This window comes from Trachurus japonicus, chromosome 20 (genome assembly GCF_045865225.1).
Source record: "Trachurus japonicus isolate A0001 chromosome 20, Traja_1.0".
Classification (NCBI taxonomy): Eukaryota; Metazoa; Chordata; class Actinopteri; order Carangiformes; family Carangidae; genus Trachurus; species Trachurus japonicus.
The window spans coordinates 23231923-23245803 of NC_140926.1; the positions used below are offsets into that span (position 1 = coordinate 23231923).

At 42.1% G+C, this 13881-nt stretch overlaps 1 protein-coding gene across 6 annotated transcripts; it reads right to left on the reverse strand.

Moving 5' to 3' along the window:
* Window positions 1-995: 995 nt before the first annotated feature.
* pdha1b (pyruvate dehydrogenase E1 subunit alpha 1b) lies at window positions 996-13613 on the reverse strand. 6 transcript variants are annotated; one of them, XM_085763531.1, is made up of 13 exons: window positions 13444-13613; window positions 12113-12133; window positions 11315-11407; window positions 9606-9671; window positions 8849-9022; window positions 8426-8552; window positions 8224-8315; window positions 7982-8074; window positions 6698-6853; window positions 6262-6333; window positions 5463-5530; window positions 5136-5244; window positions 996-2397 (listed from the first exon to the last, which is right to left on the reverse strand). In XM_085763531.1, the coding sequence occupies exons 1-13, from the start codon at window positions 13501-13503 to the stop codon at window positions 2233-2235; spliced, it is 1296 nt and encodes a 431-aa protein (XP_085619657.1). In that variant the 5' UTR covers window positions 13504-13613; the 3' UTR covers window positions 996-2232. The 6 variants fall into 6 exon arrangements, with proteins under 6 accessions (XP_085619657.1, XP_085619655.1, XP_085619658.1 ...); XM_085763529.1 differs by having other exon boundaries at window positions 11252-11407; XM_085763532.1 differs by lacking the exon at window positions 12113-12133.
* Between the last annotated feature and the right edge of the window lie 268 nt (window positions 13614-13881).

The window sequence follows — 13881 nt, forward strand, 5'->3', positions numbered from 1 at the left end:
CGGCTTACCTGTCCGTCAGACCGCTGCGTCACGCTCACGTCACGTCAGGAGGCGGCTTCCTTAGGTAATAAGGAGAGAATCAACAACTTCTCTGGCTTTGACTTTATACCAAACTTCTATTCATAGAGACCACGGTGTTCACGGCTAATTAATCATTTCTGACTCAAATATATTTGGTTTATTTAATAATATTTGAAGACAAGATCTCCATTTCTTGTATTTTTTAAAGAAATATGACAGTTGCTGACGTAATCTTTGTCAAACTGTACGCAAGAGGTTCAACTTGCCGACTGAACTTGTTGTGAAATATGAAGAACACGACCACAAACAGGTTCATTTCCATAAGACACACACAATTACCATATGAGACGCAGAATGACCACAGACATATAAAATGACCACTAAGGACAGCCATAAAAGACACATACAATGACCACAGAGAGCCTGGAAATAACCACAAGGAGATATAAAACAAGACAAAGAGACAGAAAAGACTGAAAAAGATGCAAAGAGACATAAAATGACCATAGAGATGAGCACATAGAAACATGGAGTGATTAATAAATCAATATAATGTGTTGCATTACTGAGTGACAACATAAGTGGATGATTTTCATCAAGTGTCAATAAATGATTGGTGTAATGAAAAGTCCAATTACAACCAAGCTGCTGTTTATCATACTGTGCCTTGGTTTCCATGGCTGTGGATAAATAAACAAAGATTTATCTGCAGTCTGATGGTGACACACAGTGGATGGATGAGGAAAACTAAACTCAACATGGTTCAGTCTTCACTTTTTTACATATTTTATGTTTTTCATTAAATATTTGATAATATCAAATCATATTGCTTTATATCCAAATATGTTTTTATTAATGTCTCAATATGTCACCTGTGAGGTCTATCTTTTTTTTAATATTCATTTGATATTTGTCTAGTAACTCAACTTCTGATCAGAGTATAAAAAAATATTAAGACACCAGAAACACAAACATTTCAGCTCTCATTTCTTTCCACATTTATTCTAAAGCCAACCAGTCTTTTAGCGCAACACACACAATTAACAGTTGAGTATAGGTCCAAATCTGTACAGGTTCATGGTCACAATCTGAAACAGAAAATCCAAAATAAGTGTAACACAGCTGCAGTTCATGTTTACATGTAGCAAAGACATACGTTTCCACACCAAAACCGCAAACTCTTTATATTCATGTCCTGAAAACTGAAAAAGCAAAAGAAAACAGAGTATACTGCAGTGCATCTAGAAGACCAGGTCCTTCAAACATCTTTATAGCCACAGAGATTGTAGATTTGTGTCACATGTAGAGGTCACACTGTGTTGTGTGTGTGTAGCTGGATGGTAAAATGAAACAGCTGGTTAAAGTTTGGAGGTTCAGGTCAGTAGTGTCCTGCTTTGCCACTGGATCCGCTCTGAGAAATTGCATTGGCTCATAATTAAATATTTAGGGCAGTAATAGTCGCCTCTGCTCTGCAATCATATAGTCAGACTCACTCTTTTAACACACATCCCTTTAAACTCATCTTGCTCTATAGCGCATTTAAAAACAGTTTTCACTAAGTGAACGAGGTCCGAAAGAACTCACGAGACTCAGCAAGTGATTTAAGAACCAGTGACTATGTTCCCGAGTTGGAGGTCATTTCTTGGATCCAGAAACCTTCTGTACGTATTCATTCCACTTTTTCTGCACAGTTAAAAGCTTGGAGAAAATTCACAACAGACATGTCACGATGGGAAAACAAAGTTTAAAATGTGAAATGTAACTTTTGTGCGTATATTGCGCTGCCCTGCAGTAAATAAAACTTTTTAAGTAAACAGTGTGCTCAGAAGAATGGCTCATCTTCTCATACTCCATAACCTTGTTCTCATTTTATAAGATCTCTGGCTTGATGATGGTTCGATAGCCAACAGACTGGTCAGATGTACGACAGGTTTGAGCAGGATAAATATAAAGACAAGGAATAAATCTTAATTTTTTCTATATAAAACTATAAATAAATAACACTGACAGGTTTCAGGTCAAAGCTGAGTCCCTTTAAGGTGCTGGAATGCTGCGACCTAAAGTCGAAGGAAGAAGGAGGTGCTGATTGTTTCTGGATATTTCTGTGAAAGTGAGAGGGCCGTGCTTAGTGCCGGGAGGACTCTCCTCCACCGACGGGTAGAAGGTTGGTGTGTATAGGTTTCTCTTTGGGCGAGTGTGTACGGTGCGAGTCTAGCTGACGGACTTGAGCTTGGCCCAGGGGTTCGTCCCGCGGACCTCCAGAGGGGGGCTGTTGAAGAAGATGTGGTTGCACAGCTCCTCCAGCGGCGGCTCTGGGTCCGACGTGGCGAACTGAGCGGCGTCCTCCACCTCCTTTCTGATGGCGATGTCGATTTCCTGAAAGCAGAGACATTGGTGACTTCTTTACTACAGTGTCTTATCGTATATGTGCTCTCACGCAACCTCATTTTAACTCCTTTGTATTTGACGAGGTTCCATGCCTGTGGTGAGGGAGGAGCTGTTAATCTGCGATCTCGGCCCACGTAGTAACGCTAAAGAATCTACAGCGACCTGTCTGTGCAGCTCAGGGTGGAGACTCCTACGTTCTTGTCATACGAGACTGAACTGTTCTCACTCTGTGGGGACCACTGATCTCAGTATGAGTGCTGAGGCCATTTGCAAATGTTACATGAAAAAAAGAGAAGACAAACCTGAGTCTTTCAGTTTTAAGATTTCCACAACACAGCTGCAGGTTTAATTCAATTTAATTTAAAAACCAAGAAAACACATGACGTAGACTCCTGTTTGTGGTTTAAACACCAAAAGCTGTTGGATCTGTTCTGGTTTAATGTAAATAAATACTTTTTTCTGTATTAACAAGACCAGAATCTTTCCCCAACCTCAGCCAAATGCCTTGAGAGTCTTAACAGAACTATGAAGCAGTAAAGTAATGTTGTTAATGCACCTGGATTTTGTTCTGAAGGATCAGATGTTTGCTGTCTGAAGATTTTAAGAATGTTTAGTATCATATTAATAATGTTTTCCCAGCCTGGTCAGATGCTACATGAACTGATGAAGCCTCTTGGATGAGAGGTGAAACGTCTTCCTAGACAAATAACTAAGTCCAGTTGCTTTCGATTTAACCTCCTTTGAAATACTATGACCTGGACAAATGAGAATATGCACAGGCATATTAATAATGATAAAATCATAAATTAAATATTTCCCCATCATGTGAATAATTAAGTGCATCATCTTGCTGTTGCAGTTTGGTTTTCAGTTTGGTTTATTAGTGGGTTCTGTAGGAGAAAATGCTGTTACTGTGAAACTTGAGTCAGACTGTTGAGCTGATAACACTGGAATAACTTGACGATCCAGTTATTTGAAACGTGTGACTGTGACTGACTGAACACCAGTGGCAGGTTGCAGCTGAGCTACAGATTTATTAGCGTCAAGTTTGAACAATAATTTAATCTGAGATTCATTTATCATCTACAGAAGAAGCTGTGAAGTCAATATGCATAGAGTTCTGTTTCTGTACAATCTAATGTTCGTATTGTCTAGTAAAAACATCAAACAACCCTGCAGGTAACAGAACATTACCCAGACATCTAAAACCCACTTATTATATTATTATATCTTAGTCAGTAGAATCAAATATGACCAGCGTCAGACCAGAAACACGGTGACTCAACCTCTGTTCTTTTTTGTTTCCTGAGCTCAGCTGCATGTTTCACATTCATCCGACACAACATGAGGTCAGATAATGAGTTCATATAAATGCGTAGGTGCGTTTGTGGTTCAGTGTTTTCATTAGGTTGGCATTTCTTATACGGTATATCTCCTCTCCTCAGATTTCTCAAGAAACTCTGATAAGGCCCACTCCCCTCTTTTTGAAACCAGAAATGACAAAGAGACAGTTTCCCTGAGCTGAGCTGAAACTGAGTTCATCCTACAGACTTCTATAGTTCTGTCTCAGTGTGATCCAAGTCTGCCGCCACATGCTGAATTAAATGCTATATATTCATCTGTGCAGCAGTAAATTTCCACTTCCCGTCAACACGAGCATCAGTGAAACCACCGTCGGTGTCAGCGGTTGAAGTGTGTCAGGGTCAGAGTTCAACTCTTGGTTTGCATCAATAACATCATTTGTGGTATTTGTGGGTGAGTAAGTGCCCAGTTATTAACAGTCAGTCAATCTCAAGATGGTGAAGAACAAACATGAGCTGAAGCTGGGATGTGATTAATAAAGCTCATTACAACTCTTCTGATAATGAAAAGATTTGAAGCTGAATTAAGATTGATAAATTCATTTGAATTAAGATGGTTTAGCTGCAGACACAGTGCTGCCAACTACTGGAGCGAACAGGTGCAGCTCTGTTCACACTGATTCAAACAGGTACTGGGAGTTGTGTCTTAAGTGTTTAGACTTGAGTGCACCGTGTGTTGGCGTTTTGATGATGCATGACACACTTGCCTCCTACCTCGCTGTGTGTAAATGTGCTCTTAAGTGCTCGAGAACCAACAAAGAATGTATTCAAAGATTTACCTATTGGAACCTGAAACAGCAGCTGATCCAGACTCAGCTGGGTTACGGCGTGACAACAATGATCATGTAGGTGTGTGTGCTCAATGTGAGGCACGTCACACACTCTAATGTAAACTCAGTAAACTGTGGTGCTATGACGTAAACACACAGCAGGGGAACTTTATAATCCTCAGCTGATCATCCATCTACACTGCTACATTTTGAAAATGTAATACAACAAACAGGCTTTGGCCTGGTCTTTGGAGGAGATCAGTGTTCTGAATAGGTGTGGGAATCATCAAAAGGTACAATACTATAATGGTACTATCAGCTTTTTTCAACTGCAAATGATGCCTCCAATGAAAACTTTCTTAACATCTATTTTTTCTAATAAGATAAAACTGTCTGTTCAGATCGATACCTGACATACTATAATCGGAAGGGGGAGATTGGGTCATGTGGACCGTGTCATGTCGGTTCTGATAGTTTGGTGATAGCCGAGTGTTATCACATTGAGAATTTGCCTCAAATTCAATCTTTGGTTCCAAAGCTCCCACACCTCTCTCCTTCCTCATGTTAGAGGTTGTGTTTGTTATGAGCAACTCACCTTGAACTCCTCTACAGCAGCCATGTTGTTGCTGAGCATGCGATCCTTCAGCAAAGAGATGGGGTCGCTCTTACTGCGGACCTCCTGGATCTCCTCACGAGTGCGGTAGCTGCAGGAGGTTGAATGAATCAAGTTATTTAAAATTAAATTGAAATAAATTAACGTAGATTTTTCACTTCATAAGCTTCATAAAGAGGATTTTGTCCCCAAATCAACACTTGAGGGTCAAACAGACTTCTTAAACTTAACTGGAGAGGAGAGATTTAAAAATAACAGAGGAGCCTTTCCTTGAGAGATACAGAGGTCACAGTGTCGAACATCACTCACCTGACCCCGGGGTCACTCATGCTGTGTCCATGGTAACGGTAGGTCTGCAGCTCCATGATAATGGGACCCTGAAAACACACACCAGGTCATTTCTCACCTACAGTGCAGATTGCATCCAGTGAATGCAGAACTGGATCTGTCATTGTGTCCTGTCTCCTGAACAGTGGGTGTGTTACATGTTTAGTGTAAATATAATGAAGGTAAATTATTGGATGTGTAAAACTGCAGAGAAAAAAGAGAAAGAACCCACAGGGAGAATCAGGATGTGCTGTCTAACTCCAAGATGAAACAATAACATGATAAATGACAATACAGGACAGAGTGAGGATGGAGCTGTGAGGATGTTACACGCTCAGATTGCTCTTAAAGGAATAGTTCACCAAAAAATGAATTTCAGTCATTAGTGACTCTCATTGGGCTCCGACTTTCACGCACATGAACACGAGAGCATGCCCCAGGCAAATTCAATACAGGACTGTTTAGGCTGTAGAAATGTCCTAAATTACGTCGATTCGAGAAAACTCTGGACTATCTCCCTTCAGGACACTTGGATTGCAGTGGACGAGCAGTGTGGAGGAATATGTCAAGGTTTTTGTGTAGTTTTATAGGCGTTTTTGTGTTGGGCCCTATTACTCTCATATAAAGTTTCTGTTTGACTATGAACCAGCCTCCCGGGTCTCCAGATGCACTTTGAGGAATAAGAAACTACTCAGTATTCATCAGCACGAGGGTGAGTCACTAATGACTGATATTCAGTTTTTGGTGAACCATTCCCTTTAACCCTGGAAGTGGACCTCACCTTTCCTGATCTGCAGTGATCTGCAGCGAACTTGGTGGCCTCTCGGACACACAGGACATCCATCCCATCCACCTGTGAGGAGAGAAGACGAGGAACAAGACGACAAGACGTATGAAAAGCAGGGAAATGTACTGTGGTTCAATTCAGAGCCAGTCGTCCTCTGAAGTTAGCATCATTCAGGTTGTTTGTATGCAGTATCATACATGAGCATCAGACAGCTGTATGTATGCTCACACCTGCAACTGCCAGGAGCTGATTGTCAGTCTCCTGTTATAGTCTAGGTCCACACAGGCCAGCTGAGGCGTACGGCCCACAGGCACACTGCAGCTGTTGCCCAGGACCCCTCTGGCTTAGGCTACCACATCAACATGCAGGATCACAATCAATTAGAGCTTTTTCACCACAGAGCTGTTTGAATCAAAGTTGTGTGTCTCACTCTAATTCCTGGGATGTAGTCTCCTCTCTTGTAGTAGTCGGTGCTGGCTGAAGCTCTCTCCACCGACGTCCCCATGCCGTACTTGTTGTTCTCGCAGATGAAAATACACGGCAGCTTCCAGAGGGCAGCCATGTTGAAAGACTCAAAGATCTGGCCCTGATTGAGGACAGGGGACAGGTGTTTCCATGTCAACATAGGACACATTCAACTTCTTAAACGTCTGTTTTCCCTTTCCTTTCTCTCCCATTTTGCATGTATATTTCTTTGTTATACTATCCCTATTATTGCCAACACATACATATCCACACTTGTACACATGCTCACACAGACACGCAAATTCACAGACACAGACCACAACTCCAATTCATATATACATGTACAGCACCAGTATAGCATTTGTCTTTGTTTAATAGGTTGTTTTTTGTCTTCGTACATTTCTGATGTTTTTCCATTAGTCTTGTATGTGCATGTAAAGGTAACGATCCAAAATGTTGAACTATCCCTTAGAATGGCAGAGCAGAGCTGCGCTACAGAGGCTCATGGGATTTCCCTCATCAAACTCATCAAATACACAATCCAACAACTCCAAAACGCTCTGGTGGACAAGTTGTGACCTGCATATTCACCACGCTGTGAGATAATAACAGAACGTTACGAGACGGAGTTGTTTTCGAGGTGAATTCATGCAAAAATGCTGATGCACGTTCCCATCGGAGGCAGTTTTTTGACAAGTAGTCTCTGCATTTGCCAACATCTGTCGTAACGTTCCGTTATTATCTCATAACTTGTCCACCAGAGCGTTTTAGAGTTGTTGGATTGTGTATTTGATGAGGGAAACCAAGAAATCCCATGAGCCTCCGTAGCGTAGCTCTGAGCAGCTCTGCTCCGCCGTTCTAAAAAACAGCTTGCACTGACAATTAAAGGTAACGAACCTACTGCTATGACTATAGGGATTATGGCAATGGGCCAATTTGCCAAAATGTTGAACTATGCCTTTAATAATGAGAAGAGAAAAAGGGGGTTCTGTCTAAACATAAACTGAGGGAGTTTTCTCCCAGAGTGATTTCAGTGTGGGGGACATGGGCTAAGCATATAGATCTAGCTAACAATGCACAGCACTGTGCTGTGATGCATGAAAACAATGAGTCAGGTCATTTCATTGTTTATGGCTCTTCCACCACAGTCACACTGGGCTGACAAAAGTCACTGCATGAGCATGTGTGGAATCCATACATAGACAGAGGGTGATTTAAAGCTGCACTGCCTCTTTCTGGTCAGTCTCACCTGATTGGCTGCTCCGTCTCCATAGAGTGTGACACAGATCTGATTGTTGCCTTGGTACAGGCAGGCCAGAGCGATGCCCGCCCCCAGAGGAACCTAGACCATGTCACAGCAGAGTCATTCAGAAGAACTGAAAACTGGCTTCCAACTTTTCAAATCTTCTGGTGAACAATAAAGTTTTCTTTATTTGAATTTGTTTTGCAAGTGTTTCTTCTCTGTGTGTTCATATGTCGCCGCGTGTTTACCTGCGCTCCCACGATCCCGTTGCCGCCATAGAAATGTGGGGCGTACATGTGCATTGAACCGCCTTTGCCTTTGGCCACGCCCCCTTTACGACCTGAGCAGGGGTCAAAGAAACACGAGGGGAGTTTGAACCCAGGAGCCACTTCAGGCCTGTAAAGGTGTGGTTAACCCATGTGAATCCAGATTCTGTGGCTTCTCCCTCACCTGTGAGTTCGGCCAGGATCTCTTTGACGGACACGCCGCGGGTGAACGTGTATCCATGGGCGCGGTACGCCGTGATCAGGTGATCAGAGGGGGTGATGGACGCCTCGATGCCTGCAGCACAGGCTTCCTGTGGGCGGAGACAAACCTCATCACAGGCGTGTAGTGGAGCATTTTATATTCACATGCATCTGAAGATGTGTTGACGCTTTTCTCACATCTAATTAAATGTGAGCAGCACCGTTGTTGTTGGTTGTTTGTTTTTTTCCTGTTTGTTTATACTGTTGAGGGTGGGGGGAGGTGGGATGTTCATAATTTTACAGTCCCTGTGAGTTTTTATTTCTATGTCCAGAACAATAAATATATTGTTTACAAAAAAAAATCGATGTGAGCAGAGCCACAGGAGTAACTGTAATCTGATGGTACCTGTCCATCGTACAGGTGACAGAAGCCTCTGATGATCTTCTGTTTGTACAGCTGGTCAGCTTTCAGCTCCATGCGTCTCACCGTCTGCATGGTGCGGTAGTACTGCAGACCCTGATCTCGGGTCAGCTCCGCCTTCAGTGGAGGACCGTCCTCCAAACGGTGCACGTCGCATTTCTGTCGGCGGTGAGGAGAAAAATACAAATATAGACCAAAGATTAGAGTTTGCAATGCAACCTTTCCCAAAAGCCTCTCTATTGGCAGAGACTATTTGCAAAACTACTCTGTTTTACTTTTGCTTTTCTTCTTTCGTCAACTGTATTGGTCTTTTAGTTTGTTTCATCATTTATTTAACCCATAAGTTGTATTTTTTTTTCTTAAGACACAGCAGGTCATGGTGGTGACCTCACCTGCACATTGTTTTTTATATAATACAAATTCACCCTTTGTACAGTGATTTGCATAAAATGTAAACAGTTTTATTTTATGTGCAAATAAATAAAAAGCCAGACTACACATTTCTTCATCTTATACAGTTCAACTTAAAATCAAAAATCTGCACTAAAATCAAACTGATATACACTGATCAGCCATAACACTGATTCTTGACTGAGTTATAGAAAATGCAGACTACAAATTAAGCTTAAAATCAAACTACTAATGGTTGAGAACATATACACCAATCAACAAAACTCGCCTGTTTTAATGTTCTGGCTTTTGTGGTGTAAGAAAACTAAGTGATATATTTATTTCAACTCACCTTGATGTCGAAGGTGACCTGAGGGGTGAAGTCGGCGTAGGAGCGGGAGACCACGACTCTGGCGCCCTGGTAGACGAGAGGAGACACTGGACATTTATACAAGAACGTGCGGTTTAAAAGATAAAAAGACTGCAGCAGTGTAAAACACACGAGTCTTCCAGCAGCACACAGACAGCGTGAGGGCTGCCCTCCTCTTCACAGCAGCTGCAGGGTTAGTGGGTGCAGAGAGACGGGGGGTCGGGTCTGAGCGTGGCGGAGCGGTGCGAGCTGGACTAGACTGCTACTACGACTGTGGAGGGGAAAGACATCCAGCCACAGTTCAGACGCCAGTTTGAAGCTTGTTTACTCCTCTAACCACTGACCCCGAGGTGTCGTTAAAAAGCTACTAATTACCTGTTACAGAAGACAACATGAGGTGAATACATCACTCATCAACAAATACCATGACAGCTCTTATTGACATAACCACTGTGTGTTTAAATGCAGGAGAGTTGTTAAGTTGAAATGATAAATGTTATGATGCGAGTGCTCTAAACTAGAGGTCATCTCAGTATGAATGAACACTAGTGGGTGCATTTAAGTGTTTTTGTTTCATGTTGGATTTTTGTCTAAAGTTGTACAAGACACTGACAAACAGTTCAAATAGAACAACTGTTGCCAAATTCTGATTATCAATTAATCATTTGAATCAAGTCATTTCTTAGCACATTTGAGAAGCTGTGGTCAGAGAATGTTTGAGTTATATCTGTGTCAAATTTATATGTTCAAGTTTGGACTCAGATAAAACAAGCATTTAAAATTCTCAAAATGTTACCATGAGCTAGTTTCAAACATTTACCTGTAGACTATACAGTATGTTAACACAGACTAAACACTTCATCCATTAATGAAAACAGAAGTGACAGACATGAAAGTGATAGTTACATGCAGCCCTAGTTTTACTGTTAATGTGTGAAATGTGGAAACCTTGAAAGAAAAACATGCATCTGATCATCTGTTATTTTACCCTCAACCTGCCTTTGTTAGTTATTAAAGGGATAGTTCAACATTTTGGCAAATTGGCCCATTGCCATAACCCCTATAGTTTTAGGAGTAGGATCATTACCTTTAATTGTCGCTGCAAGCTATTTCTAGAACGGCGGAGCAGAGTTGCGAGCTGCTGATGGAGGCTAATGGAGTTTCTTTGTTTCTCTCATCAAACTCAAATACACAATCCAACGACTCCAAAACGCTCTGGTGGACAAGTTGTGACCTGCAGATTCACTATGAGATGACAGAACGAGGTTGTTTTCGAGGTAAATTCGTGCAAAACCATGGTTTTTAAAAAATAGTGTAGCTCTGAGCAGCTTGCGGCTCTGCTCCGCCGTTCTAAAAATAGCTTGCACTGACAATTAAAGGTAACAAACCTACTCCTAAAACTATAGGGATTATGGCAATGGGCCAATTTGCCAAAATGTTGAACTATCCCTTTGACTATATTTCCCCTGGAGAAAAAAGACCAAGGAGGGACAAGGACCCAGTTACCCAGAAACAGAAGGACAGAACCACTAACTGTCTCTTTAACAGGTTATTTCCCTTTCATTCAGAACTTCTACACAGTCCCGTTAGTGGCAGGCAGACATGGAGGATGCTACTGGTTGTCTTACTGGTGTGTCTAGCGGGTCGGCCTGGGAGCTAGCTAACTGTGCCACAGATGCTCTAGTACTGACTGGTGGTGGTTTAGGTGGTTGCCGCTGGGTCGTTGCCAAGGCAGGCGCCTCCGGTGAGGTTAGATTGACGTACTCTGACAGGTCAATCAGCAACTGGGGGAACACAGGAGCCAACCAATCAGACCAGAGCACAGCACAGCCTGAGCAGCTCTACAGAGGCTAGGGGGACGAGGAGAGACGTCTACAGGTGAGAACAGAAGCAGCAGCTAAATGGAGACACGGACACACACACATTGATGACTTCTGGCTTCTGGAAACTAAAGACAAGGAGGGAAAACATGGAGACTGTGCAGCGGCCCAACAGTGTCTACACCTCAGCTAATGTTTAAGGACTGGCACAACATTTTAATAAATGACATCACACCTACAGTGTGTGTGTGTGTTCAAATGACTGATCAGTGATCAATTCATTATGAAAGTATTTTTTTCAGAGCAACTACAGCTAAATGTTGCGTGACTAAGAAACATCACCTTGTTAAGCAGGCAACAGGGTGAGCCAAACTACTACAGAGTTATCAATGATGTTATATTAAAATCCTATGTCAAGAAAAAATAATAACATAAAATAAAAACAGAAAATGTATGTTAGGAATTGGAACTTTATATGAAAATGAGCTGCTTTTAAGTCTTATGGACTGTTGGAGAATAAATAAATCAAGAGCCATTGTTACTTGTGGTGAATTTGTTTAGCTTTTAGCCTTAGCAGTTAGAGCAGCTCCTACAGAAACATGACTGCAGAGGGAGGGGGCGTAGGACTGGGCCTACAGACACACATCAGCAGAGTGACAAGCTCCTTACCTCAGACACTGTTTGGGCTCCCTAGGGTTCAGGCGAGGGGGAAGGAGAGGAGGGAGAGAAGCGAGAAATAAATAGGGATTGTTGTGAGTGTTTGTGTGTGAGTGTGTGAGTGAGAGTAAACAGGGAGTGGAAGCAGGAGGGAAAGAGCGACGGCTAATTCAACAACAGGGTTCCTACAGTCACCTGGAAACCAAGTGGCAACTCATGACGGTTATACTTAAATATGGTTTGTTTTTAGAATCAGACGTAAAAAAAAAATGCCTGAAAAAAATATACATAGGTTTAATAATCATTATAAAAATCTCATGCAAGTATGATGGTTTGTTTTCCAGTGGCTGTGGAAACCCTGTGAACACAGATACAACATGCTGATGCAGCAAACTAAGAGGAAATGGATGCACTGGTGTGATCTTACTAGAACCAATATTTGCCATTTATCCACCCATTACTAAAATAATCCTGTTAGACTGAAACATAATCAGTTTTTCTTTTTTACAAACTAATTTAGAAATCCAGGCCAAGCAGGTAGAGGATCAGCTGAGATAATGAAAGTAGGTTTTGACACAAGCACTTAAGGCTCCTCAGAGATACTGTGCTAGTCTAAGCTGGATGCCAGCCGCCATTCAAATTGAGAAGAGGAAGTAGAAAAAGAAGAATAAAGGACATTATAGTCTAGAGGTGAAAGACTCAAACAGAAAATTGGTGGCTATCTACGGAAAACTTAGTAAAGTTGATTTCAGGGCGACTTAAATAATCACTTATGTGAACTACTACATCAAAACCACCACAGGTTTTTAAGAATTAAATCCAATACCTGTTTTACGATTTATAACAAAGGGAAGCTAAGTTTAACCTTAAAAAAACTGTAGAAATAGTCGCCGTATTGATCCCTAGGCTGAATCTTACAGCTGATATTGGCAAATATCGATCACATCAGTGCATCTTTAGCAGTAGAAGCCGCTTTTCTGTTGGAGGAGGACAGACCACCACCACGACCACACAGACACAGAAAAGTAAGAGGAAGAGTTAAAACGGAAAAATAAAGAGACATGACCGCTCCTGCTTTCCCACCGTTTCTCCCCGTGCACAAGCTTCATTTCACCGTTAAACCATTCCGTTAAAAACGTGCTCAAACATCATTTATCCGACCAACACACGTCTGAAGCAACTTTAAAGCGGGAGTCAAACCAGCCAGGAGGATGCTAATGTTAGCCGCTCGTCACAAGGTCAGCACCAGGCCGAGCGTTTCCAAGCTAGCTGGCTGTTAGCACGGACCAGCTCGGCTCAGAAACCAACGGCCTCCAGCTCGACGTTTGTCCCGGACCACTCACCACATTCCTGCCAGTTATCCGACAAAGAGCGTTGGAGATGATGGTTAACATGTTTTGCATGCTACGGAGCGACGACCGGCCGGCAAAGGGATTAATTAACGGCTCAAGGCGCAGATATATCGGCTTAGTGTGTTGTTAGTGTCCGTCCCAGAAATGTGTCCGGTCAACACGCTGGCGGAGCAGACTGTTGGTTCCGCCGAGCTTTTTATAGCCGACGGGAACGCGTCACGTGAGGCCTTTTAGGCTCGTGGCCTCATTAATAGAATTAGTTCAATAAAAAAAAATAACAGACAAAAAAAAAAAAAAAGGCCTCACTAATTGGAGGAAGTGTAGTGTAGCTCAAGTTTTTACTCTTGTAATTCTCCATGGATCTTATGATCTTTTAAATTCTATTATTTATTTTTTACCAAGTCAAGCTTCTGTCCTTTTTTACCTTCC

What these genes read in the sequence shown, in the direction of transcription:
- pdha1b (XM_085763529.1), bottom strand. Translation starts at nt 13,503, where the DNA reads ATGCAAAACATGTTAACCATCATCTCCAACGCTCTTTGTCGGATAACT. An exon ending in GGATAACTGGCAGGAATGTG is followed by an intron (nt 12,134 to 13,443) that starts GTGAGTGGTCCG and finishes CCTGAACCCTAG; the next exon opens with GGAGCCCAAACAGTGTCTGA. An exon ending in CTGCTGTAGAGGAGTTCAAG is followed by an intron (nt 2,398 to 5,135) that starts GTGAGTTGCTCA and finishes CTCTGCTTTCAG; the next exon opens with GAAATCGACATCGCCATCAG.